Source organism: Pleurodeles waltl, chromosome 4_1, assembly GCF_031143425.1.
Source record: "Pleurodeles waltl isolate 20211129_DDA chromosome 4_1, aPleWal1.hap1.20221129, whole genome shotgun sequence".
Taxonomy (NCBI): Eukaryota; Metazoa; Chordata; class Amphibia; order Caudata; family Salamandridae; genus Pleurodeles; species Pleurodeles waltl.
Window position 1 is genome coordinate 93529837 of NC_090442.1, and position 27615 is coordinate 93557451.

Below are 27615 nucleotides of genomic sequence, written 5' to 3' on the forward strand. Positions count from 1 at the left end.
GATGGAGTAATTCATTTTTTAGTAATTCTGTCTAGGCAGAATGATTGCTTTAAGCAAGTTCAATTCACAGTTTGCAAACGAGCACATTCAGAGCACAAATGATACAGTGTGAATGATGAAATGAAGAAAGTCATCCCTGGAGGTTGTGGAGGTGATATGTAAATTAAGGGTTTTATTTTATTCAGCTATTTCTGGAATATGACTGGGAGTGGGGGTTGATGTTTTAATTACTGAGGTCCGTTTCCTTCTCTACACTTGAGTTCTGGGGAAACAACCGAAACGGGTTACAAAAAAATAAAATAATAATCTTGTTCTTAACCAGCGAAAGCGCAATGGAAATCCTCTACTATTCTTTGATTTAAAAAAAGAAAAAACATCTTGTAAATAAGGTGAAGCATCACAATCGATCAATCGATTCTTTGTTTGCAATGCTTAGGGGTATTTGTTCTTTAGAATTACCCCGTAGGGAGAATTTGAGTTGCCCCTATACAAGGACTGAATAGCACTGGGTGGAATTTCAATTACACCATACTCATTTCGGTCATTTTCGCATTACTCTGTGACGCGTAATTTAGAATAATCTGTGGGGTAAAAATCCTACTGCAGGAGCACATTAAGCAAGCGCGAGGGTCTCCTTCTGCTGCTGTTTATGTTCTGTTGAATTTAGCACAATAGTTTTAGAGCAAAATGCAAACCTAGGTCCATTTTGGATGCAAGGGGACATATTTGCACTAAGTAAATAGGGGTACATGCAGTATTACTTTTTTGCATAATTCTGCATAATCTCACTGCATTTTTGGGTAGTTCATGTGATTACGCTACACAGAAGTACGCAAATTACTCCCGCCCCTAGCACTGTATCACCAACAATTTCATTTTCACTGGAAAACAGGCTTCAGTCACACAGAAAATATCTGACTGCAACCTATAGAATGGGCCCACGCAGTAAAAAAGCTCCTTGAAGGTGTTGGTGGTGGAGAATGCAAGGGGGGGTGTTTGCTAAATATACTCTGGGCCATAAATGTGGGGCATTTATTTTGACTAAAGCGGGCTAGTCAAATATAAAACCTGAACATTGTTATGAGAGATTTAATGGCTAATATTTACATAACTGAGAACCTTTGATGTCTCAGTCCCTCAGTGACCTTCTCAGGTCAGACCAGGCTACTCAGGAGAGATAGACAGATGGGATGACCTAGACATGTCATCAGTCAGAGGTGCAGTGGGCCTTCCCCTTCAAGAACCAGTCTAAGAAGACTAATATGTTCAAATAAAAAGTCATATAAAGCTGGGAAAAACAATCTGGGATAGCCAGACACCAAGAGTAAGCTCCAATAGGAAGTAAGGAAAACTCTTAGAACGCTGTTGCTTATTCTTCATGCGATTGCCTTGATGACCTCTGACATTAGGGTAGCACTAGCTGCACTTAAGCATATGTCATTCTATAACTGTCATATCCAGTAGAATATGAAATAATATACTGCTTCAGTGTCACCTTGATACCAATGAAAACATCACTGATAATCAATATATGTCACTGAAGTGACACCTTTGGATGAAATTCTGAATTGCAGCAAACTTGGCGCAATTTTACTCATCTTACATCCAACGCAGGGCAGCAAGCAAAGATGTTGTGCTGCATTGCTTGAAAAGAAGAAGGCAGAAATGTGCTATAGCTACTAAGATATGGTGCATTTCTGTTGCTTCCTAGAGGAGGTGCACTGTGTGCAGCCTAGCGCCAAAACAGGCACCCTTGCGCCATGGCTACTCCTCACTTGGGAAGCAGTAGCATTTTGATGCTGTTAGAAATGGGGTTTTTGGTTGGCAGTCAGGTTACCCTCTGTCCAAGCAAGAACCCTCACTCTAGTCAGGCTAAGTCACACACAATCCAAAATTAGCCTGTGCCCACCCTCAGGTAGCTTGGCACCAGCAGTCAGGCTTAACTTAGAAGGCAATGTGTAAAGTATTTGTGAAATAAATCATACAATACCACCATATAGCACCACAACATTACACCACACAGTGTTTATAAAAATATATAAAATTTATCAGGATAATTGTAGGTCAAAACGAATAAAGTTGCAATGTGAATTTGTAGAGATATCACTGAAAAGTGATATAAAGGGGGTCATTCTGACCTTGGTGGTCCATGACCGCCATGGCGGAGTGCGGCGGTAGCACCGCCAACAGGCTGGTGGTGCTTCCTGGGCGATTCTGACCGCGGCGGTAAAGCCGCGGTCGGAAAAGGGAAGCCGGCGGTTTCCCGCGGTTTCCCGCTGGCCCAGGGAACCCGCCATGGCGGCGCTGCTTGCATGGGGATTCCGACCGCCTTTCCGCCAGCCTGTTTCTGGCGGTGTCCACCGCCAGAACCAGGATGGCGGGAACGGGTGCCGTGGGGCCGCTGGGGGCCCTGCACTGCCCATGCCACTGGCATGGGCAGTGCAGGGGCCCCCTAACAGGGCCCCACAAAGATTTTCACTGTCTGCTTAGCAGACAGTGAAAATCGCGACGGGTGCCACTGCACCCGTCGCACCCCTTCAACTCCGCCTGCTCCATTCCGAGCCGGCTACATTGCTGAAGGGGCTGTTCCGCTGGGCCGGGCGGCGGTCTTCTGGCGGTCGGCCGTCGGCCGCGCGGGAAAGCCGGAATGGCCGCCGCGGTCTTTTGACCGCGGTGCGGTCTTTCGGCGGGAACCGCTTGGCGGGCGGCGACCGCAAACCGCCGCGGTCAGAATGACCGCCAAAGTCTCTTCAAGCACAAAGTACCTGGTTTGGAGTGGAAAATCTCCTCAGAGGGCCACAGAAGAAGAGATACGTGAAAAAATGGTTTGTGCGTCGATTTCTCCGCAGCACACACGGACTTGCGTCGTTATTTTTCACGCAGGGAACTCGTGCGTCATTTTCCGGAGCGCGGACAGTCTCTTTCTGTGGATCACGGGGATTACCAGATGTCCTGGGTCTGTGCATGGATTTTCCTGCTTGTTTTCCGGTTGCGTGTCGTTCTGCTGGGGCTGCGTGTCTAAGTTTCACTCTCACGGCAGGCGTCGCGTCGATCAGCGTCGGTGTGCGGCATTTTTCTCACCGCGGAACAAGCTGTGCGTCGAAAATTTTGGCGCACGGAGCGTCCAAGTGAAAAAGAGAAGTCTTTTTGGTCCTGAGACTTCAGGGAAAAGGAGGCAAGCTCTATTCAAGCCCTTGGAGATCACTTTCAAAGCCAGACAAGAGTTCAGCAAGGCAGCAGGCCGCAGTCCTTTGTAGAAAGCAGACAGGTGAGTCCTTTGAGCAGCCAGGCAGTTCTTCTTGGCAGGATGTAGTTTCTGGTTCAGGTTTCTTCTCCAGCAAGTGTCTGATGAGGTAGGGCAGAGGTCCTGTTTTATACCCAAATGTGCCTTTGAAGTGGGGGAGACTTCAAAGAGTGGCTAAGAAGTGCACCAGGTCCCCTTTCAGTTCAATCCTGTCTGCCAGGGTCCCAGTAGGGGGTGTGGCAGTCCTTTGTGTGAGAGCAGGCCCTCCACCCTCCCAGCCCAGGAAGACCCATTCAAAATGCAGATGTATGCAAGTGAGGCTGAGTACCCTGTGTTTGGGATGTGTCTGAGTGAATGCACAAGGAGCTGTCAACTAAGCCCAGCCAGACGTGGGTTGTAAGGCACAGAAAGATTTAAGTGCAAAGAAATGCTCACTTTCTAAAAGTGGCATTTCTAGAATAGTAATATTAAATCCAACTTCACCAGTCAGCAGGATTTGATATTACCATTCTGGCCATACTAAATATGACCTTCCTACTCCTTTCAGATCAGCAGCTACCACTCCAATACTGTATGAAGGCAGCCCCAATGTTAGCCTATTAAGGGAGCAGGCCTCACAGTAGTGCAAAAACGAATTTATAGGTTTTACACTACCAGGACATGTAAACTACACAGGTACATGTCCCGCCTTTCACCCACACAGCACCCTGCTCTAGGGGTTACCTAGGGCACACATTAGAGGTGACATATGTGGAGAAAGGGGAGGTTTAGGCTTGGCAAGTACTTTTAAATGTCAAGTCGAGGTGACAGTGAAACTGCACCCACAGGCCTTGCAACGGTAGGCCTGAGACAAGGTAAAGGGGCTACTTAAGTGGGTGGCACAACCAGTGCTGCTGGCCCACTAGTAGCATTTAATCTACAGGCCCTAGGCACATATAGTGTACATTACTAGGGACTTATAAGTAAATTAAATAGTCCAATCAGGTATGATCCAAGGTTACCATGTTTAAAGGGGAGAGCATATGCACTTTAGCACTGGTTAGCAGTGATAAAGTGTGCAGAGTCTAAAAGCCAGCAAAAACAGTGTCCAAAAAGTGGAGGGAGGCAGGCAAAAAGTTAGGGGTGACCACTCTAAGGCTGTCAGGTCTAACAGATGCATTCCCAGGTTTACAAATCTTTGGAAATCTGGGAATGCACCAAACTCCATGCTTCACCCCTAGAATGCCTGCTAAGTTGTATTGTAACTCAAGCAGCTGTCCTGCGTTACATTTCTTAACAAAGCAAACCCTGGCCATGCAAATCAAGCCTTGTGTGGCTTTGTAAATATTGCTGAAACCTGTGCATTTACTCAAGGACAATGCAAAGTCTACATAAATATTGGCTCAGATGAAGTTCAAGTAAAAATTAAAAAACGGTCCACTTATATGGGGGCATAAGAGCCAAAGATGATGTGAATTCCTTTGTGGCTTGTCTGTCATAATTCCTAATTTTTATTCAATTTTAGAGTGTCCGACAAGGCGTTGTTTCCGTGCTGCTCATTCTGTCGGTACTGGAGTTCTGCCTGGCCTTTTCCACCTCTGTATTTGGATGCAAGTCGGTCTGTTGCTCTGGTGACACAATGGAAAGTCAGGTAACACCTAACCTCTGATGATCATCTTTCTAAATATCCACTAATGTTTTGGTAGTTTCCCATATAAAAAATGCGCAAAAGAAAAGCAGCTCCTTTCAAGAAGAGTCTATAGTTTCTAAAGTAACTTCTTTTAAGGGTTAAAAAGATCTGTATAACTCACTATTGCTATATGTGGCGTCTTTTCGTGGTTGAGTGACAGCAGGATATATACGGTGCGGAGAGTCCATTACAGATCCAGGTCTTCAGTTTTGGTTGAAAGGTTAACCTCTCCATGGTTTTTTGGCAGTACTATTGAGTTTAGGTTTCTGGTCCAAGGCTCCTCGACTACTCATTCTAAGATAGCAATATTTTGCAGTCCTGAGAAGTTGGTCTGATTATGAAATCGCAGAAAGAAGCAATTTAGGGCAGTAAGTGTGGAGCAAGAAAAGATGGTCCTATGGATCCAACACAAGATCTTTAAAAACTGTCTGGTACACTGCGAGTAGGTGACGTTTGGAATAGATAGGTGTTATGCACTGGTGTCTACGATCTTGATGTCTTTTGGATCTGTGGATGGCAAGGCACACAGCCACATTTTATGTAACTTTGTGATCAGTATCTCTTATCATCCAGCAATTTTCCGCTAGGTGGGGAAAAGATACAGGAAGAGCAGAGAAAAGCATGAGAGTAGGCGAGAATCATGTGAGATAAGCGGTAGGAGAACTCATCTATAGAGGAACCAAGGAATTTGTAGATCATTTGAATGGTTATATGTTAGAAGAGCGACAACAAAAATATTGTTTGACATGAATATTTCCCCCTAAATATCATTTATGAATATATCAGTGCATTGAAGCTAAAAATGATTAAATCGACACCCAGCGTAGAAGTACTTTTCCAGGCAATGCTACATGCCCTCATCGAACTGCTCTAGAATAACCGGGTATGTGGAGCTACAACAGGTTGCAGTTTGGAGGCGAGGGTGCCTGTGGATTTGGTGAGCTTGCTGGACTCCTGCGGTGTATCGAGGAGTATTGCATGATCCCACATGCAGGGTTGGGGTTGGGCAGTGCTTTTGACTCAAGTTGTTGTCTAGCAGACCCTTGTTTTAATTGGGTTTTTCGGGTGTGGAATCACACCAGATAAATTTATGTCCAGTGTTACTCAAGCTTGGAACCTTGTATCCAATGTCGCCAGATCTCTCATGATCAGTGGTATCCCTAACCTTGTAATTGGGGGCTACATTATCGTGAAATTCAAGTTATTCTTTGAATTCTTCAGTCAAAAGCAGTTAGAGCTGCTATCACACATTCTCAAATGCAAGTTGTTTTTATTGGTCGGTATGCTTCACTAAAGTTGACATCAGCGTACTTAGGGCCATATTTATACTCTGTTTGCGCCGGATTTGCGACGCAAATTCGACGCAAAACGAACTCCATATTTATACTTTGGCGTTAGACGCGTCTAGCGCCAAAGTTCATGGAGTTTGCGTCATTTTTTAGCGTGGACACCTACCTTGCGTTAATGATATGCAAGGTAGGCGTTCCCGTCTAAAAAATGACTCCCAGGCCTGTGCGCCTTATTTACACTCCCGTGCAAAAATGACGCACGGGAGTGGGCGGGTAAAAAAAAATGACATCTACCCGCGTTAGCGTCATTTTTTAACACCTGCTCAGGGCAGGCGTTAAGGGACCTGTGGGCTCGGAAGGAGCCCACAGGTGCCCTCCCCTGCCCCCAGGGACACCCCCTGCCACCCTTGCCCACCCCAGGAGGACGCCCAAGGATGGAGGGACCCACCCCTGGGACATTAAGGTAAGTGCTGGTAAGTATATATATATATTTTTTTTGTGGCATGGGGGGCCTGATTTGGGCCCCCCTACATGCCACTATGCCCAATGACCATGCCCAGGGGACAAAAGTCCCCTGGGCATGGCCATTGGGCAAGGGGGCATGACTCCTGTCTTTGCTAAGACAGGAGTCATGTTAATGGCGTCTGGGCGTCAAAATGAAATGGCGCAAATCGGGTTGAGGCGATAATTTTGCCTCAGACTGACTTGCCCCATTTTTTGACGCCCAAGCTCCATTTTCCCCTACGCCGGCGCTGCCTGGTGTGTGTCATTTTTTTTGACGCACACCACTCCGCAGCGCCGGCTAACGCCGTCTAACGTCATTGAATAAATACGGCGCCCGCATGTTGTTTCAGAATGGCGTTAGCCGGCGTTACATTTTTTGACGCACAACTGCGTTGGCGCAGTTGTGCGTCGAAAAGTATAAATATGGCCCTTAGCGTTCTATTGCGTGACAGCCATGACCCAGATTTACTAAGATCCTGCACTGAAATAAAGTGATGCAAAGTGTTTCAGAGTATTTACTTTCCAGCGTAAAGGGTGTTTTATGCTGGATATGTGCCCTTTTTTCAGCATCAAAAATACTTTGCATTCTGTTACCTGGGCGGATCAGAACAAACACCCATAGTTTTTGATGCAAAGTCTGATCTTTTATGTAATTTACTATTTCATGCTATATTTTAATGCACAAATACCTAAAGATTGCCACCTATCACTGAAGTGGTGCATCAGGGAAATTCTAAAATTGTGATTCATTGGATGTTCAAGGTCATAGCAAACAAGATGTGTTCTTGTTGACCTGCAGGTCTGACAGTTCAGCAAATCTAAATATTTGATTGCACCCTTATATCTTTGAGTGCATCTGTAACATAAATAAGTGCATAATCGGCATGTATATATACTGAATGTGTATAATTGTGATGCCTTATCACGCTCCTGCTAGCCTTCTTGTGCATTAGCACATTCAATGACTCCATCGCTAAGAAAAAAGGCCAAAGAAAAAGAGACATCTCCGAGTTTCTCTCTAAAATGGCCAGGAGTCAGAACCTGTTTGCTTCTCAATTGGGCTGTTGTTTCAATGTATAGTAGCATATTTCATCTGACTGTCTTGGTACTGTAGCAATTCTCCCTTGTCTGCATGGTCACCCCCGAATTTTATATTTATTCCAGACCCCAATTTTGCTAGCATTGGAACTCAGTGTTCTTTACCCCTGCTAAAAGGGAGTACTCTTCCTTTAAATAGACGTAATATATGATGTAGAAAATGCGCTTGTGCCTTTGAGTTAGATTTCACCTGTGTATTGCAGTACCTATTGAGTCATACACAGGATTAGCTTACCTGAGTAGGTTGACTACAGCAACTTTAAATCCAACTAACAAACATGTCCAAATAACCCTTTTTGACAGCAGTGGAACCCTGCTTTTAAATGGTAATAAGTCACCACTAAGTACACCTTGCTATCCACAAGGTAGGGTGGTTGGAAAAGTAACTTTTAAAAGGTCACCTTTTCCATGCTTGATGCTCCTGGAGCCTAATTAGGCTGCCAGATGCTGCCCAGTCAGTACTTGTCCTTAATGAGGTGTAAATACTTCTCCCAGAACAGACAATGACTTAGACCTGTGATAGAATGGGATGCATACGCGGAATGTGAGCCTTATCAGCTCACGAAGGACATTTGGAGTGGGCACAGGACCTTTGTTAACTTGAAAGCAACAGAGGTGAAGCCCAGCCAATCATAATTTAGTGTAAAGGGAGGCGTGAGAAAGGAAAAGTCTTTGTTCCCTTAGACCCACACTGGCCATGCTGGCTCCAGATCCGAGTGGGAGGGCCTCTACCCCTAGAATCAATTTGCAGTGGACACTTTTTCACGTTTTCCTGGCTACACCTCAGGGCTGAGATAAAGGGCCCCACACAAGAGAGGAAGTGTTCCTGCCTGTGCCCTTTTTTATTTGGCCAGGTTTGCTGACTGGACATAACATTTCAGTGTAACTAGTCAGGATATAAGTCTTAAAACTGTGAGGCGTGCCCCCCTGGTTGCCGTCAGTGTGTTCAGGGAAGGTGCAGATAGATCTTCAATTACTTGTAAATGAAGATAGCCTGTTTTAGAAATGGGGTCTCTAGTTGGCAGAGGTATATACCCACGTCCACGTAGGGACTGCAATCCTAGTCAGGGTAAATCACACACAATCCAGATTATCCTCTGCCCACCCTCTGGTAGCTTGGAACTGAGCAGTCAGGCTTAAATTAGAAGGCAATGTGTGAAGTATTTGTAAAATAAATCATACAGTAACACAGTGAAAACACCACAAAAATACACCACGCAGATTTAGAAAAATAGATAATATTTATCTGAATAAAATAAGGTCAAAATGACAAAGGTTCATAAGCATAAATTGAAATATCACTTTTGAGAGGTTTAAAAGAGTCTTATTCCTTGGAAATAAACAGTTGTCTCTTTGCTACACGCAGTACCTGGCATGGGTCAAAAATAACAACGTGCAGAGACTACAGAGGAGGAGATGTGTGGAAAAATAAGGTGTGCGTCGGACCTTCCAGCGCAACACAGACAATGCTTCGTTTCTTTCCACGCTGCAAGGGGCTTGCATAATTTTTTGACACTCAGACTTGGTTCCTCACTGCGATGCAGGAATATTTTGACACTCAGGGATGATGGGGGGAAAATCCTTGATGCGCTGGAAGAAGGCACTGGTGGTGCATTGATCCTGTAGGCGATGCATCAAATTTTCTGTCGTAAGGCAGGCGCTGCGTCAAATTTCCACTCGGGAAGTTGGGCTGTGTCGTTCCAGTCTGCTGTGATGTGATTTCTCAGTTACAATGCAGGCTTCGCATCAATTTCGGCAGGCGTTGCATCAATTTTCGGCGCACAAGGAGTTTCCTGAAGAGATTAATTCTTTTTGGCCTGAAACTTCAGAAAACAGGAGGCAAGCTCAATCCAAGCCTTTGGAGAGCACTTTTGGGGAAGGCAGAGTCCTTCTCAGCAAAGTCAGAGGCCAATAGGGCAGCAGGGCAAAAGCAGGGCAGCAGACCTTCTTAGCAAAGCAGTCCATTGTGTGAGAGCAGGCCACTAGCCTTTGAAATGTAAGTGTCAGGCCCTCCACCCTTCCAGCCCAGGAGGACCCATTCAATATGCAGATGAGTGCAGGTGTGACTGAGCGTCCTGTGTTTGTGGTTGTGTGGGTGAAATGCACAAGGGAGCTGTCAACAGCCCAGCCCGACATTGATTGGAGACAGGCTGTAAGGCACCGAGGATTTTTAAATGCAGAGAAAAGTGGCATTTCTAAAATAGTAATATAAAATCCAACCTCACCAATAAGCAGGATTTTCTATTACCATTCTGGCCATACTAAATATGGCCTGGTTATCTCTTTCAGATAAGAATCTACAACTCAAAAAGTATACGAGTGCAGTCCTAATGCTAGCCTATGAAAGGAGCAGGCCTCACTGAAGTGGAAATGAATTTAGGAGTTTTTCACTACCATGACATGTAAAACATATAGGCACATATCCTGCCTTTTACCTAAAGAGTACCCTCCCCTATGGGTTACCTAGGTCCTACCTTAGGAGTGGCTTGGCTGTAGAAAAAGGGGAGTTTAGGGCTTGGCGAGTACTTTTGAATGCCAAGTCGAAGTGGCAGTGAAACTGCACACACACCTTGCAATGGCAGGCCTGAGACACGGTTAAGGGACTACATATGTGGGTGGCATGATCAGTGCTGCAGGTCCACTAGTAGCATTTAATTTGCAGGCCTTGGGCACATGTAGTTCACCCTATTAGGGACTTATAGGTAAATTAAATATGCCGATTGGGTATGAACCAAATGTCACCACGTTTAAGAAAGAGAGCATATGCACTTTAGCACTGGTTAGCAGTGGTAAAGTGTGCATAGTCCTAAAACCAACAAAAACAGTGTCAGAAAAGTGGAGGGAGGCAGGCAAAAAGTTTGGGTGGATGACCACCCTAAGGCTGTCAGGTCTAACTGCCTGGAAGAGCCAAAGGTATGTTTGTAGGCGGCTTCATTTGTATGCAGCAGTTAAAGTCCATTAAAGTGTGAGGACTGTACTACTGAGTGGCATGGGCCAGGGGCAGTGAGTGTGAAGACGGGGTCAAAGACATAGCTATAAAGAAAGATTGAAAAATTGGCATTTTAATGGGTTTTTTCCACCTTCGGGGTAAGTGCTTATAAAAACAAACACACACACCTCAAATGAAAAATAAATGAAAGTTAAACGAATCGAAGGGAAACTCTTTTAACATATGAAACTTCAGTTGGCTAATGTGATCACTGAAGATATCTTCATGTGTGACCATAGTGAGATAATTAAACTCTGATTGGTGCAGTGAGGAATAGTGACTTATTTTTAGTGCTATGAGGTCCCAGTCTGTGACAGAAAGCATTATGAATGTCATTATTTTAAAATTGTATTACACTGTATAAAACAGGCTGCTGCACAGTACTGTTAAAGATAAAACAAGTGGTTTAAAAATATTCATTTTAATACTAAGCAGTTTTTATGGGTCCATTTTTAGCTTCTTGTCTGGGCACAGTATTTGGCATGCTTAGGCTTGTGGGCTGTGCCCTTTCACCCATATAATATGCTCTGTTTTCATGTATTCATTTTAGCGAAGCTCGTTTTAGTGGTGATGTTTTAATTTTCATAATCAGTTGTTATTTTGCAAGAGCGTCACTATCAGTGTTATGCATTACATATTTTCATCGTGTTCTGCTCCCGGGTGACAAGAATAGAATGCAAAGAACACAGGATAACATTTTTTTATTGCCGTCACAAGACTGCGCAAACAGTCTAACACTTAGGTACATACCCACGTCAAGATTATTTTGCAAGAACAAAACATGTTCCTTATAGAAACACTTTGTAGGACAAAGGGATGCTTGAGAGGGGGTTCCAGCCAGGATTTTCCATGTATACTGCATGTCAGTTTGCAGCCGACATCAGCCTTTGTGTCTCTACGAGCCTGATCTGGAGACCGGAGGCCCAACATTGTAATAAGGTAACAGGGGTGAGTTGTGCTTTTCATGGCCACTGCATGGACATATTAGGCTTACATTGCCATGCTCTCGCTAGAGAATAGGCTTTAGGTGGGAATTATATATTCGTGTTTATTACAACATGTCCGGGTTGTTCATATTTACATCTCTGATCTTCACCATACTGATTTTGTTATTCCTCACTATCCTAATCATTGCAGCTCATACATTTTATCGTAGATTGAAGTATTTTCAATAAATGTATGGAAAACTGTCCTGCATCTCCTTTCTTGCCCACGTGTGTGTAAGAGAATTGTATTTAGAGAGAAAAGGGTAAGGCTTGTTCACCACAACTTCTCTGAGGGTCTTCGGAGTTCAATGCACTAGACTGACACAAATCACCTTTACTGTTTGGGTTTGGGTGAGGTGCTGCTAGGGGGATGGGTCGACAGCTGGCAATTGGTGTGGGAGTGACTCAGTCACCTACAAGCAGAGGTGCTGCCACCCCAAATCCAGCAGTCTTGTTGAGATACGAGAGTCCCTACAACACAGTCAGACTATATCTAGTGTAACTGTTTTTATATATGTCCACTAACAGGGTGTGCTCCTTTTAATGCACATATATTACCTATCAAAAAGAGTAAATGAGTGACTCAATTATTTAAAGCCTACTATGGCTCAAAAACAGCCTGTATATTTAGTGATTAACTATTGCACACATTTAAATTTCTTTCAGGTAGCGGGTACCTTGGTAAGAAGGCATGTTTCTTCTTTAGTGCACTGCTACCTGTTTCACAGCACAGGAGCCACCCACAGTGCAGTCATACTATGAAAAAGAACATAGGGTGCATTTGCCTTGCTAGCATTAGGGCCTAGTCACCATTGTTGCACAGGTAACAGGGCCCAAGCAATAAGGAGGGTGAGGGCTAAATGTGTTTTTTGTTGGTATTGTTAGAAATGGGGTCTCTGGTTGGCAGTCGGTTTGCGCTCTGTCCAAGCAGGGACCTTCACTCTAGTCAGACAACGGAAATACACACTTAAGCTAACCCCTGCTCACCACTTTGGAAGCTTGGCACAAGCAGTTAGGCTTATCTCAAAGGCAATGTGTAAAGTATTTGTACCAACATACAGTTACACAGTGAAAACACCACAAAATGACTAACACAACGTTAGAAAAATAGCCAATATGTATCTGAGTAAAACAAGACCAAAACGACATTCACAAGCAAAGTTATGAATTTTAAAAGATTAAACTTCAATATAGCGCTTAGAAACACAAATGCTTCGATTTCGTGACATTACGGCTTTATGACGGAGTCGTTCTCAACAATCCGACACCAATGGCGCCGGTCACGGAGTTGCATGGACCCTCATGTACAGTACCTTGTGAAAATGAGGAAACAAACTGTTGCACGGAGTCGGGGTTTGAGGAGTCGGTGGGTCTGATGCGGCGTTGGTTCTGGGGCTGCGGAGCGAAGGAGTGCCTCGGTGCGAGGCATTGGGTCCTTGCTGTGGAGCTGTGGAGGTGAGGGGGAGCCAGAAGGACAGTCGCCCAGACCCTTGTCAGCAGCTGCCTCGACTACAGTAATGCACTCTATGCCGGAACCACTGCCAAGACCCAGAAAAGACTACAACGCATCCAGAACGCCTCCACCCGTCTCACCAAGAATGCCCCATGACACGGCCACACCTCCGCCATTCTGAGAGACCTACACTGGCTGTCTATCGACAAGAGAATCACCTTCAAGCTCCTGACCCACACCTATAAGGCCCTACACAACGCCGGACCAGCCTACCTCAACAACAGACTCTCCTTCTACACCCCAGCCAGACAATTCCGCTCTGGAAACTAGGCCTTCACCAATGTCCCCCGCATCCAGAAAACCACAGCTGGAGGAAGATCCTTCTCCCACATCGCCCCCAAGACCTGGAACACCCTCCCCATCCACCTCAGGCAGTCCCCCAACCTGTCACAGTTCAGGAAGGACCTCAAGACCTGGATCTTCGACTGATCCTCAGCACCCTCCCGCCTCCCAGCGCCTTGAGACCCTCATGGGTGAAAAGTCACACTTTACAAATCCCTGATTGATTGATTGATTTTCGGCGGCATCAGTGCAAAGTGTTGGATCCTTGCACTTCCAGCGGAGTTGGATTTCATGGACGTTAGTGACACAGCACTTCAGGACTCAAGGAGTTTTGGACTTCAGCGAGTTAGCATCGGGCCTGCAGGGCCGTCGCACTTCAACGATGACCACTACTTCAGTTGCAGACAGCGTAGCAGAATCCAGCAGCGGCGTCAGTCCGGATTCGTCCAAAGTCGGCACACTTGGTTCTTCTTGTTTTTTTACCAGCTTCTCCTTTCAAGGGCCCAGGAACTGGATTAGGCACCACTTGGCATAGTAGAAGTCTCAGCAGAGAGTCCAGGTGCTGGCAAAGGAAGTATCTGATGGCCCAAAGACTTCAGAACAGGGGGCAAGCTCAGTCCAAGCCCTTCGAAAAACTTCACAAGCAGGATACACAGCAAAGTCCAGTCTTTGCCCTCTCTAAAGCAGAAGCAGGAACTGCAGGCCAACCCAGCAAAGCACACACAGCAAAGGGGCAGTACTTCTCCTCCAGCTCTTCAGCTCTTCTCCTTGGCAGAGGTTCCTCTTGGTTACAGATGTTTTCTCAAATCTGGGGTTTTGGGTCCACTATTTATACTCCTTTCTGCCTTTGAAGTAGGCAAACTTCAAAGGAAAGCCTCTGTTGTTGACAAGATCATGCCTTGCCCAGGCCTGACCCCAGACACACACAAGGGGGTTGGAGACTGCGTTGTGTGAGGACAGGTACAGCCCTTCCTGGTGTGTCAACTCCTCCCTCCCCACTCTATCCCAGGAGACTCATCAGGTTATGTAGACTACACCCCAGCTCCTTTTGTCACTGTCTAGAGGGAATTCACATCAGCCCAACTGTCAGTCTGACCCAGACGTGGAATACACAAGCAGGCAGAAGCACAGAATGGTTAAGCAAGAAAATGGCCACTTTCTAAAAGGGGCATTTTCAAACTGACAATCTAAAAACCAACTTTACCAAAAGATGTATTTTTAAATTGTGAGTTCAGAGACCCATGACTCCATATTTCTTTCTGCTCCCAATGGGAAACTGCACTTAAACGATATTTAAAGGCAGTCCCCATGTTAACCTATGAGAGAGATAGGCCTTGCAACAGTGAAACCTGAATTTGGCAGTATTTCAATGGCAGCACATGTAAAACACATCTGTACATGTCCTACCTTTAACATACACTGCACCCTGCCCATGGGGATACCTAGGGCCTCCTTTAGGGGTGCCTTAGATGTATAGAAATGTAAGGTTTGGGCCTGCAAAGTGGGTACACTTGCCAGGTTGAACTGGCAGCCTAACACTGCACACACAGACACTGCAGTGGCAGGTTTGAGCCATGTTTACAGGGCTACTCATATTGGTGGCACAACCATTGCTGCAGGCCCACTAGTAGCATTTGGTTTACTGCCCCTGGACACCTCTAGGGCACTTTCCTAGGGACTTACCAATAAATCAAACATGCCATTCATAGAAAAGCCAATTACATATGCAGTTTACACAGAGAACACTTGCACTTCAGCACTGGTCAGCAGTGGTAAAGTGCCCAGAGTACCAAAAACCAGCAAAAACAAAGTCCAGCACAACTGAAGAGGCAAAGGCAAAAAGACAGGGGAGACAAACACCAAGGATACCAGGTCTAACAGTTATGTTTTAGACAGAGTGGCAGAAAGTCTGCTTTTCGCATTTGGCTTAGAAGTAATGGTCCTGCTGGGTGGCCAGAGTAGACATCCTGCTTTGCAGAGCTGTAGGTATCATTGGTACTGCAGAGAGGCCCAGGGCCTGCTTCATGTGCCAGTGTTTGTATGACTCATGGAGCAATAGCCCAAGGGAGGGGATAAATGAAGAAAAGAAGACACCTTGATTTGGGCATCAAAGTGGTGAAAGGGATGACGAGAGGTGGGAGGGAGAGGGTTGGTGTGAGATGGGAGCCCATGATGTTAACAAAGGACAGAGGCAACAGCAAGGCAGTCCCTGTCATTAGTGAAAAATGTGCAGGGCTGGAATGTGAACCCAAAGCAGCCCTGGGAAGTTTTGCCAGACCAGCCCTGATAGGGTGCATTGTGCGTGATCCTGACTACTACAATGTGGCTTTGGAGGGAGATCCCTCCCCAAGAAAGTTTGGGGGAAATGGCAAAAAAGGTGCATTTTACAATACATATTTCATTATATATTCAATTGTATTCGTTTTTAAATCATAGTAAATGATGTCCTTACAGTGAACAAGGAAACATCGATCTTTATTGGGGCTCTTCAATGATTCCCTCAACATCAACCTCTAACAGCGCCTCTCACCTCTCAGCCCCTCTCTCACATGTATTTCATTTGTTTTATAGTGCCTCTCTTACAAGCATAGGGTATTGGAGCACTTTACATCACCCACACATAAGGAGACCATGAATCATAAGTGTGTAAATCCGTGTATTGAAAATGTTGATAAAGAGGACTACAATATGTAGGATTCACATGTCATCCATACTGGTAGGCATTTTTAAGAGTGCTTGGTCTGGGGAAGCATAAACTCAGGATTCAGAAAGCAAACACAGTGGTTAGGGTTGACTTTACTAATAATTTATTTCTACCCAAAGAAATTGTCTTAGCAAAATTAGGATACTTAAAGACTGGGAAAAAGCATAACTTTCTGATCTGTACCTTGCAGTTTGCATGCAGCTCTTTGATGGCAGTTCATAGCTTCATTATATGATTGTAACTTATGAACTGCAGAAGGATCTCTATGACAAAAGCAGTATCCTATTGATTTACGCACATAACATTGCTCAGTAATTTGCATAGTGCATGTTCTTTGTAGGAGGCATACCGCTACCTTAGATGAGTCAAATCTACCATTGAACAAAAAACAGATCTCTCTCCAGCAGGTACATTAATCACCAAAGTTATCTTGGCACTTTTATTGTTGCATTAAAACTGTTGGATATACAAGGAACTCTGCAGTGCTTTTAAAACTGCTGCACTACTACAAAATCTGCCCTCCGTATTAAAAGCAGTCCCGACACTTCCAGCCTCCTGGAGAAATACCTGATGCCTGGTATGGCCAGTCCGTCCTTGAACAGATGCAGTGACATTTTTGCCCAGGGGCCCACTGCATCAGAATTATGAATGTTTTACAATAAAAAACGTAGGCATAGGGGCTCATTTTCTTTCAGAATATTTGGGCAAGTGGCACACTTGGCTCAAGAAAGAGAACAGCATGCAGTAGCTCATTTTCCTTCAGAAAGAGACCAGACTTGTTTTGAGATTGAAGGGATGGTCAGACATGACGGGAAGTAAAAGAAGAGGAGATAGCCTGCTTCTCAGGGCTACGGCCATTATTAATGCAGCAGGTGGAGTGTGTTGGGGCTCACAGCAACCCACAGTAGTGTTGTTTTGTCAATTGTGTTCTTGTTTGATGTTGTTGTCCCACATTTAGTCTGGATTAAGAGCTACAGAAAAGCACCCCTAAAATGATCTTGTGATCCTGCCTCCTGCGACCATCCCTTACAGTCTGCAAATTCAGGCCTTATTTTTATGAAGGGGAGTACAACTTTTAAACAATTTAATTAGGGGGTCTGAGGCCAAAAAAGCTTGATGACCTCTGGGTTAGGGTCTAAGATCACATGTGTCCAGGTGTTTGTTGTAACACACTAGTGTGTTATTTATCTATTCATTGGAAGTACATCGCTGTTCCATAATTATATAATGCGAGAGTGGGTCATCTGTGCCTGTATCAACATGGGAAGAGATGGCAAGCCCTATCACGCTCACCAGCTTGTCTAACTCTGAAATTGAAACAGTGAAATAGCCTCAGTTATGATACTCTCTCCACATACTATTGCTCGTCTTTATACCAGGTCTATTACAACATCCTTATTTTAAAAAAAAATTGTTTCTTATGCGGCAGCAGTCTTCTCTGCTTAAGTCAATTCCTACTTTATAAATGTCCTTATGCTCTAAATGGACTCAACTACATTCCACACAGCAAAACATTTTATGTGTCCTATTCAAGTGTTGCTTTCCCAGTGGATCCTGCATTTTCAAGAAAACTATTTCAATCCTCTCCTTAATTATACCCTAAAATTACCCACCGCTTACACACTCTGTCTGTAGTCACTAGATAGTTTAGAATGCATGTCCTGCACTTAACTCACCTGAGATGCATTAATAATGTGGCCCCAAAGGTGTGTCATACACAAGAATAAATGCACCCCAGAGTAGAGTGGGCATGAGAATGAATAACTCCTGTCCAGTCGGGGCAGTACCCCTCCAGACAGCAATAAGATTTTCATCACATGCTGGTTAACTGAATCTGTTTGGCCTCACTCTAAGCATTTCTGGAAGAGTGATTGGATTTGGGGCATAGACAGTTACCCTCGGGTTGATATATAGAAAAGTGGGATTTCTCTATATAGTTATCAATCTTGCAGTGATGAGTAAGTGGTGAATATGAATTGGTTTGTTCACGCTTTCACAGTTAGAAAGATGCACTTTCTGGACCAGAACCAGATCTACTTTATGTCTGCAAGCATATGAATATATCTTAAAGCATGTGGTTCCGTTGTCCAGTCCGTATGAGGAAAGTATATTACGTTAGTCGAGTCCGTTAACAATTAAGGATCCGTATTAACATTTATTATGGTCTGCAACACTCTGAATCGTGTTTTCTGTACATCAATGTAATTGTGACTGGATTCTCATTTGGTGTTTGGAAGGGGGTGTTTTTGGCATCAAGTTGGTACAATTGGTACCCTGTGGATCTATGTTTGGTGGGTAGAATTACAGTCACAATCTATTCAAAAGTTTCAGACCCTAAAGTTGGGATAGTAACTTATTCACGAAAGGGACAGGGTCCTCTTTAAACCACTTTCCCCTTTATGGATTGTGGAAAAAACCTTCTGGGAGAGTAGGCAGTGGCCCAAGCCTCAGTTAAACTTTTGAAAAAAGAAGTCATGTTTCCTTTAAGGAATTCAGGATGCTTTAAAAAACTTCTTGATGTATATGCAGCCACAGGCATGGCTGAACTATTGACCTTGTAGGGCACCATCCCTGGAATAGTATCCAATTGAAGGGAGTTGCAATTAGTTAACTATCTATTGCATAATAATTAGGCAGGTAGGATTGTGACTCACTTTGATTTGGAATTTTACGAACCAACCTATTACTACATGGGTTGGTTCACAAAATTCTGGTTGCAAAAGTACTGGTTACGAATTGACCATTTTTGTGACCAGTGTAATCATACAGCTGGGGCATAGTGCCTTGTGTGTGTTGCCTTACAACTGCTCTCCCTCACAGCACATCCTCCAACATGTGCAGTGCCAATATTGAGCCCGCATGTGTCTGTATATCTGAATCTTATAATTAAAAGTGAATGTAACCTACCACTGGAGCCTCTCCTAGAAAGCCCTACCAATAATTAAATAGTGTGTGTTATGACGGCCAATGGTGGCTTATGTTTTCTGGTTGTGGCATCACAACTCGAAATGTGCAAAAACCACAACATGGTACAACAAAAATATCAACAAACTAATGGAGTGTAATGCAATACTCTGACACAGCAGTCTGGTTGTTTTGATGTGTGTATTTTGTTGAAATGTAAGCATGGTGTTTAGTTTTTTGTGTAGCACTGGTGGGTTCTGTTGATTTATCTGTTGACATAGCATATCGTTGTGTTCATGTGTTGTGTTCTTGTGTAGTTCTTTGTGTTGGTAACTTGTGTTTGTTTTGTATCATTGTTTTTACTTGTTGTGTTGCTGTGTTGAAGATTTATATTGATGTATTTTGTATTGGTATTTTGTGCTGTGTTGTACTCTTATTATTGTTTGTCGTGTTGCTAAAATATTAGGTTGAGTTTTTAGGTCGAATGCGCAAGCGCTCTGGCCTGTTGCATTCTATCTGTGGGCATTTAACCACACCCACTACAAGCCTGTCACTCACTCTTTCATAGGCTTGCCTTTTGAAAATCATTTGTCATTGTTGGTAAATGCTTTACGTTTGTCCCTCCTTGGGGCAGTTTTGTTACCGCCTTGGCCATCAGCCCTGTTACATGGGTAATTGCATATTTGCTGATACGTTTGACTGAGAGCAAACCTCTTTTTCATTTTGTGTCTCTCCTTACTGCTCATGGCGGCTGTGGTGCTTTGAATCGACTTGCTTATTTCAACTGTTTTACTTTTCATTTTCAACTTATGTGGCAAGAAAAGTCCAGTTAGGAATTTACAATGCTAATAGCTTTAACTCGAGCAAACGCGAGACCCATTGCATTACAAACGCTTGATTGTGTTGTTGCTTTGATGTGTTGTGCTATGTTTAGTGCTGTTTAGCAATCCTGTTTATGTTTTTGGTATACTGAATTTTACTAAAATCAAAAAGTCTTTCTAATGCTAGACATAAATGTTGGGGGAAAGGCTGTTACCAAGGTCACTTTCCTGCCTCTAGCAGCCTAGCAAAAGTGTTCGCTGCACAGGTCTTCAAGTAATGGGGGAGTGCACACTCAAGTTAAGGGTGTTTGGGTCAGCCTCACCTCTGTGCCTGGTTGCACCAACTACCTGCATGCATTCTTTTCTTATCTTACTGTTATTGAGTATGTGAGAAACAGGACAGATAATCTACAAATTGTAATCTACAAATGTAAATGTAAACCCTTGCAAAGAAATACAAATATCAAACATTTCCAAAGGATTCCACAAGTGGTCCTGCAAATATGTAAAGTAGCATACCTCTGAATTATTACTTGAGCATGTTTGTGAATTATGGATTACAACCATGTAAAGGAAATTCCACATTCCTAATTGTACACAGTGCACACATGGGCATGGATTTAAGAGCGCAAATTCATTTTTTATGAATTAATTACAGTACATGGAAGCTTTGCATAGCAGTTGGGTGTTGGGACTGTGACAGTTACAAGTTGATCTGTTGTGTGATGCTGCTTATGATGACGCTGAGAATACAAATATACGTTGATACCAATATCTTGTTTTGGCAGCCAGTACTTGCGGTGCAGCAGAACTATTCAACAGCTTCTGGGAACACTGTGGGACAGCCTGCAGGAATGCCAGTGCCATACACAGTATCATCCACACCAGCTGTCCCACCATACCATGGAGAGGCACAAGCACAAGGATTACCAGCAGCTCCTGAAACGACTACACCACCAAACGATTACATGAAACAACCTGGACATGCCATTCAAAGCTGAACATGGGCATAAACAGAAAGATAGCAATAATGTATTGCTGTCAGAAGCAAGAAGGAGAAAATTTCTAATATATTTTACATGGAGATGCTCTAGCTGGAGTTACTTTCCAAACATTGTAAACAATATACTGTCAAAGTTAAAAATTATGATTTACCATATAAAGTTTCAATTAGTTACCCGAGAAAACATGAAGCCAGAGTGTGTAAGGATCGATATATTTCTGTATGAAAACCAACCTACCTATAATCTTCCCAGATTTCCTCCCTGAGAACATCCATCATAACAACTTCCCCATATGGTCATTCTTCTTCCAAAACACCTAAGAAGGGACTTTCCCTATCAATCAAATTATACAGTATGAAGGCGGTATATCCAGAACATTTCTTTGTATTCTCACGGGAGGTCTCACCCACTCAGACCAACCACATTTATCAGTAAAATACTCATAGAAAAGTCTATAGCTACCCCCAAAAAGGAGGCCCAAAATAGCCATCAATGCAAAACCTCTTCTCGTAAAGCAGTCCCTGACCAGAGGTAATAATTATTTGAGGGCTTCACCAATCATGTTTGATTGCTAAAGGATAATGTTTTTCATTAGTGGTAAACACCAAATAGTACCTAGACCATCATCTTTCTCAAAGATACAAATCATGTATTGGCTCCACCATCTCACTGAATACTCCCTACTATGTGGTGAATGACAACTATGGACATTTAAATGAAGCTGCGTCACAGGCCTCAACTCATCAATCACTGAAGTCTTAATACTCCGAGTAGTCTATGATGTGCTCAGACAAGAGATTGTCTTAAATGGCTCAGAGATGATTTCAGGAATCAATAATTCTAAAGGAGTGAGCACACCACGTAGAACTTGCTGTGATCTCTTTTCGAGGCACCTGATCATGAAGATGCTTAAGATATAAGGGGTGCTTTGCAGGTTGAACGTGGAGATCTCTAAAATATTCTTCCTTTTATTGCATTTTGGTCTTCTATTGTTATACATCTGCATGTTTTCTTTTGCTGCTGTTGAAAAGGTGGCCTATCTTTCCTCCATGAAGCCTTGATTGGGTTGTCGACCAAGAATACTGTGTATGTTCCTGTGATACCCAGCAAGACGCGTCCTTATAAATATAGATACAGCTATCTATAGAAAGATAGATAGATATAGATATAGATATATAGGCATGTTGACCACTTGACGAGCTACACATAGTTTCTACTTGGTACAGGTGCTAAGGAAAAGTTTTCACTTGTTTCCAGGTGCAACTTGGAATAGGTTACGTTCATGTGGAGTGCTTGTATACCCCCTGTATCTCCCCATAGCTATTCCCTGGAATTATCTATTTCAATATACATCAGATTTTCAACTTTCAATCGACGGGTCTTGTTAGAGATCGCTATATGTTCTGGGAAAACTCAAATAACACATTTTACTTTATGTCTGATATCATTCATGTGTACACCTTCCAGTACGATAGTCAGTACGTGGAATTATAGGCAAGGCCCCACATAATTAACAAAGGTGGATCCTTTCTGTTAGTCATTGATTACCTGAGCTAGTGCAATGTCCACATTTCAGTTGGTAAATAATTGAGAAGCCAACCCAAAGGCAATTCTCAACCTGCTGATAAGGCTTTATAATGTGTTGTTTATTGGCATTCTTTGTGTGAAGGGATGTGACATTTGGAAACTAACCTCGTACCCGCTTCTGTGCAGTCCCGTCCATTTTGTCTCTGAACATGCATGTGGGTTTGCAAAAGGGGGAGCTGTGATATCGTACAGGGGGACAATTCTGGTAAAAAGTGCTGCTGATATGTTGTTGAAAGATAACAGTTGTACTAAAAAGCACTGATGCTGCAGTATTAATATTGTAGAAACCAAATGAAGAAGGGCTAATACTGTCCTGTCAGGAAGTCTCACAGTCTGTTACGAGATGAAACTACTATCACTTAAACTGTAGTTGCTCGACTGAGAAGTGCTCGCTTCTGCGTATTGTGCAGCATTGATGGGTGACGCTGTGCTTTTAAGTGTTTAGAAGGCTGCTAAAAAAGAGCTGGTGCTATCCCATTACATTATTAGCAGCCCTGTTGAGGAGTGCCAGTGCTATCCCATTAAAGACACACCAGTCCTGCTGCCCCCTTCAAAACAACGCTGGTAAGAATTTCCATATTCTGTCCCAGTAAACGCACCTCACCTCTGCAGGGAACAAGACCGGTTCAGAGAGGACCTGGCTTGGCAGTTTGTTGCTGCTGAAGTAGGATCAAGATTGATCTGCCACTTTTGGGGTCTAATCTGAGGTGGTATGGTGGGCAAAAGAACAATAGGTTGGAATGCCACTGTGCACAACTGCCAGTGGTTAGACCGATTTGCAAGCAGTCCTCCCAACAATTTTTGTGTGTCTGATGTAATGCCCTAGGTGCCCAAGTGTATGTCCAGATGTGGGTTCTGTGATCACTGTGCTACTGGGAACATGCTGACAAGCCCCCATTAGGGTGAAACTGGTCATTGGTTGCTTGTGTTGTAGATAAGAGAGGACCTTGCTTGGTGGGGTATATTCGGAAGAAGCATAGTAGGCAAAAGAAAGATAGGTTGGAATGGTACGCAAGTGATTGCCATTGGTTAAAACCATTGCTAACATTCTTCCCATCATCTTTTCAGTGTTTTACCTATGTGGGAAGAGTATTTCCCTCGTAAAACCGCACACGTTAATAGAAACATCTCCCAGAAGTTCATCAGCCTCAATTCCCTTCCCAAAACCTCTGCATATTTAACACTTATCCATTTGCCACACTTATTACATTGTTGTGTTCATATCTACAATTTTGATAGGTTAGCTATCCTACATTTGACCTTGTTTATTCATTTAAAAAAATTGTAGCATGTTTAACTTTTGTTGCTTTTCTCTCACAAATGTATTCCCTGTCTGCCACCAGTCTCAAGGCCATAATCAGCTCCGGTTGACTTCAGTAACAGCCTGTCCCCTCCTGAGGAAGATAAATGGAGCTACTCTAATGACTTTGTCAGACATACTGGGGTATACCCATATCATTGTTTGAATAGCTTTATTTCCAAAAACACCTTTCACCTGAGCCAATAGCAAGCTACTCTTTGATCGTTCTAGTGATTCTCTGCGCCTACGAAATTTCAATTTGCCCTATGGCAGAGCAGGCCATCCTGTGATGTTTGACATTTTATGCAGAAAGTATTTCATGCATTCTAAGACAAACAGCTTGCCATTACTTGTGATACGTATCTTTGGAATACTTGCATCAATACCAGAAATCAGGAAATCCATTACCACATTTGTTTTGAAATTATGTTTAACCTGGTAACCACCCATGCATTGTGGTAGTCTACAAGAACCACAACAAATTCCTCTCTATTGTGAAACTACATTCAGGGTCTTTGATACTAAGATCCAGCTTGTTTCAGAGTTTGTCAGGCACAACAAGAGGCAACAAAAGTTGTTTGCACACCACCTTGACTTTACCAGCACTATCTAAGCTCAACGCATCACTTATCTGCCATCATGGTTGAATAATCACTGGAATGTCCTCTTATAAGGCCAACTATTTATCACCAGCCTTTCACAGGCTCTCAGTTAACATCTGCATCATTGTTACTCCTCCCTACCTTTCCACTCATTGTCACTAATTCCATCAAGATTCATAACCTGAATCACATCATTGGTAGCCTATTCAACACAGTTTTGGTAACTATAGGAATTCACAATATTGAGTCCACAGCAAGATTCCTTAGTCCAGGCAGGTATTGAAATCTTAAATTGTAACCTTTTAGTCCAAGTAATCGCCTGGCCACATGTAGTGTAGCATGTTCAGCATATTTTGTGGTGAAAGCAAACACTGAAATTTGTGATCCTTGTGTACCATGAACAGTAGACCCCAAAATAGATTTCGAATTGATGTATTGCCAAAAGTTATGTTAATCCTCCATATTACAAAACAGAATAATTCCCTTCTGTTCCCTCCAATGCTCTGGAAGAAAACACAGTTATTGTTTTCCTGGCCCCAACCGCATTTTAAAGCACTGCTCCCAAATCTTTGCTGCTTGCATCAATTATCAATATGGAATTCTTAGACATATAAAGTATTTTTAAGGTGTAGTAAAATAATGTGTAAAGGTCCTGTACATTTTTTGTTTGATTATAGCGAATGTTTACTGCCAGGTATACAAACATACTAAATGAAGCCCTTTTATCAGAAAGGATCTCATGAATTCTATAAAGCTGGCAAAGCCTTTAAATAATTTAAAGTAATGACTAAGTCATGAAAGGGCTTGTTGTGACCTGCAGGACATGGAGCTTTTATGACAACTTCAACCAAGTCAATTTTGGGTCTTACCAAATCATTAGATAAATGTGGCCTAGTAAGTTACTGGTCCCACACCAATCTGAAATGCATTTCTCATCCACTTCAGACCTACCTCCCTCAGCCTCACATTTAGGTGTTGTCTCTTTGATTATGATCCATGGACCAGTGAAAATGTAATGCTTTATAACCCTTATTACTCATATGTCAATCTGTGTGTTAATGTGTGGATAGAACATGTATAAGGAAGCCACACTTTGTGTAATCAAAGTATAATCATTAGCTTATGTATTCATGTTAACCAAATGTACATTCTTATTATTAGCCTTTCTGCAAGAAGGACTCTGTTGTTCAAAAGCATTTTACTTTTATACATAATGTTGACATTGAACTGTGCTTTCTCCTTTTCCCTCTCATCACAGGAGTAAGATAAGAAGTTTAGCTAATAGAGAAGATTATAATTTTCTTTAGAGAATGTTAGAGTATATCATTTGAATTAACAGTTTTGTCATTCCTTCCTCCGTGGGGATGAGAACGTGCCTCCTGTACCACTGCTGATACATCCACAGTCAATCATCTGTGTGCACTTTTGTTCGATGATAGGTATAAAGGGAGTTTAACTGTTACAAAAAAATGGTGAAACCGATTGGTCCCAGCTCAGCAGAGTTGGTGGAAAGAAGTTCTGGGAAGAAACACTAGAATAGTTTTAGGAGATACTGTCCTGACTGTGCTGTGGGATGACTTTTCCTATCTCTGCTGAGATTCCATTTTCTTAGTTCTTCAATGCTTCTTGAATGCCTATGCTTCTTTTGGACTGAACCTTTTTTTGGTTCACTTCAAACTGGCACTTTCTGTTAGGATAGCCCTTTGACATCTGTTAAAAAAAAATGTTTTATTAAGTTTTCAAACATATGAGCATGATGAACAGTTATACATGGACAGTCAAGGATCTAAGACGCATGCATTGCAGTAGAGTTGCGTGTAAAACTTCTGTGCATAAACCTTACCCTCACCATCCTTAAATGCTTTATATATAGTAGGGAAGCATTTTGTACTCTTTAAATGATTTATGTTAGCGTCTTCTTACTTGTATCCTGTTGGATTGAATAACGTTTTGAAACATATGCTTAAACTGGCAAAAGATTACCTGAATGACTAAATTGGTAAGCTTTACTAATCTGCTAATAAACTTTCATGGTTTGGAAACCATCCTCTTTCTTTTTTGTGGAACCAAATGGGTCTCTGAAGTTCACGGTTCAGTTCAGAGTGTAAATGGTGTTTTGTAACTTCTGAAAGCATTTGTGGTGTCCCAGGAGTGAGAAGCAGGGCTGTGCTTCACTAATTGTGTACTGGAAAGCTTTATGGGTCTGTGCTTATGTTGTGTGTCTCCCAGTGGGGTGCCGACTTTGAGTCAGAGGAGGCTGTGAAGCTAGAGGAGAGAATTATTTTGCCTGTTTATATGAGTGGAAAAGCTTGTTGTGAAGAAGCTGAAGTTGGTCATTAGACTCTGTAGTCTTAGATCCCAGGATGGATATTAAGGGGCTTATTTGCAAGCCCCCGTGCTTTACCAGTGTCTCTTTTGTGACGCTCCTGTGGTGCACACTGCAGCACCATATCTACATGGCCACGTGAAGGCACCCGACGTGGCTTTTCATGGCCGTGTCGATTTGGAATGAGACAATGCAGCGCAAGTTGCTTTGTTGCCTCACACTGCAATGTCGCCTTTTCCTCTTTTTCTGTGCGCTGCAAGTTGCAGCACACATAAAAGGAGAAAAACACCTCCATTGATTGTTTTTGTTCAGGAAGATGTCCGTTCCTGCACAAAAACATTCATCCCTACAAGGCCTTGCACTGTGCGTTGGTGAATGACAGGAATGCACTGAATATCAAAGATACGGCACATTCCGCATATCAGTGCAGCAGGAATCTCAGTGGTGCTACCTTGTGCCAACACCTCGGAAATGAGGCCCTTTGTACATTGCAGTTTAACTTGTCTGTTAAGGCGTGTGATGTTGGTCTGTGAGGCACAGGAAACACTGCAATAGGGTGAGTTCATGCTGGTCGAGATCTCACTTTAACATCTGGAAACCATTATTCCCAGTTTATCTCCCTGAGTGAAAACTCCGAATTCCTTTAGTCGAGTAGACCAGAGTTATTTGTTTTTCATTTTCACCTTTGTAAATTTTTGCTTGTGCGCAGCTAATTGTGAAAGAGGGAGAGCTGCTGCAAGGCACTGCTGCGTCCTAGGGTGTTGTACTGATATTGGTCTGTTGGTGTGTACGT

The 27615-nt window shown here is 43.2% G+C and overlaps 1 protein-coding gene across 1 annotated transcript in view; it reads left to right on the forward strand.

The window, feature by feature from the left end:
* LOC138287420 (membrane-spanning 4-domains subfamily A member 15-like) overlaps nucleotides 1-26538 on the forward strand; it is a 182062-nt gene extending 155524 nt beyond the window's left edge. Inside the window, exons 7-8 of the mRNA XM_069227836.1 lie at nucleotides 4749-4874; nucleotides 20792-26538. Coding sequence (XP_069083937.1) covers nucleotides 4749-4874; nucleotides 20792-21004 — 339 coding nt within the window. The 3' untranslated portion in view covers nucleotides 21005-26538. The remainder of the gene's footprint in view (nucleotides 1-4748; nucleotides 4875-20791) is intronic.
* Nucleotides 26539-27615: the final 1077 nt, after the last annotated feature.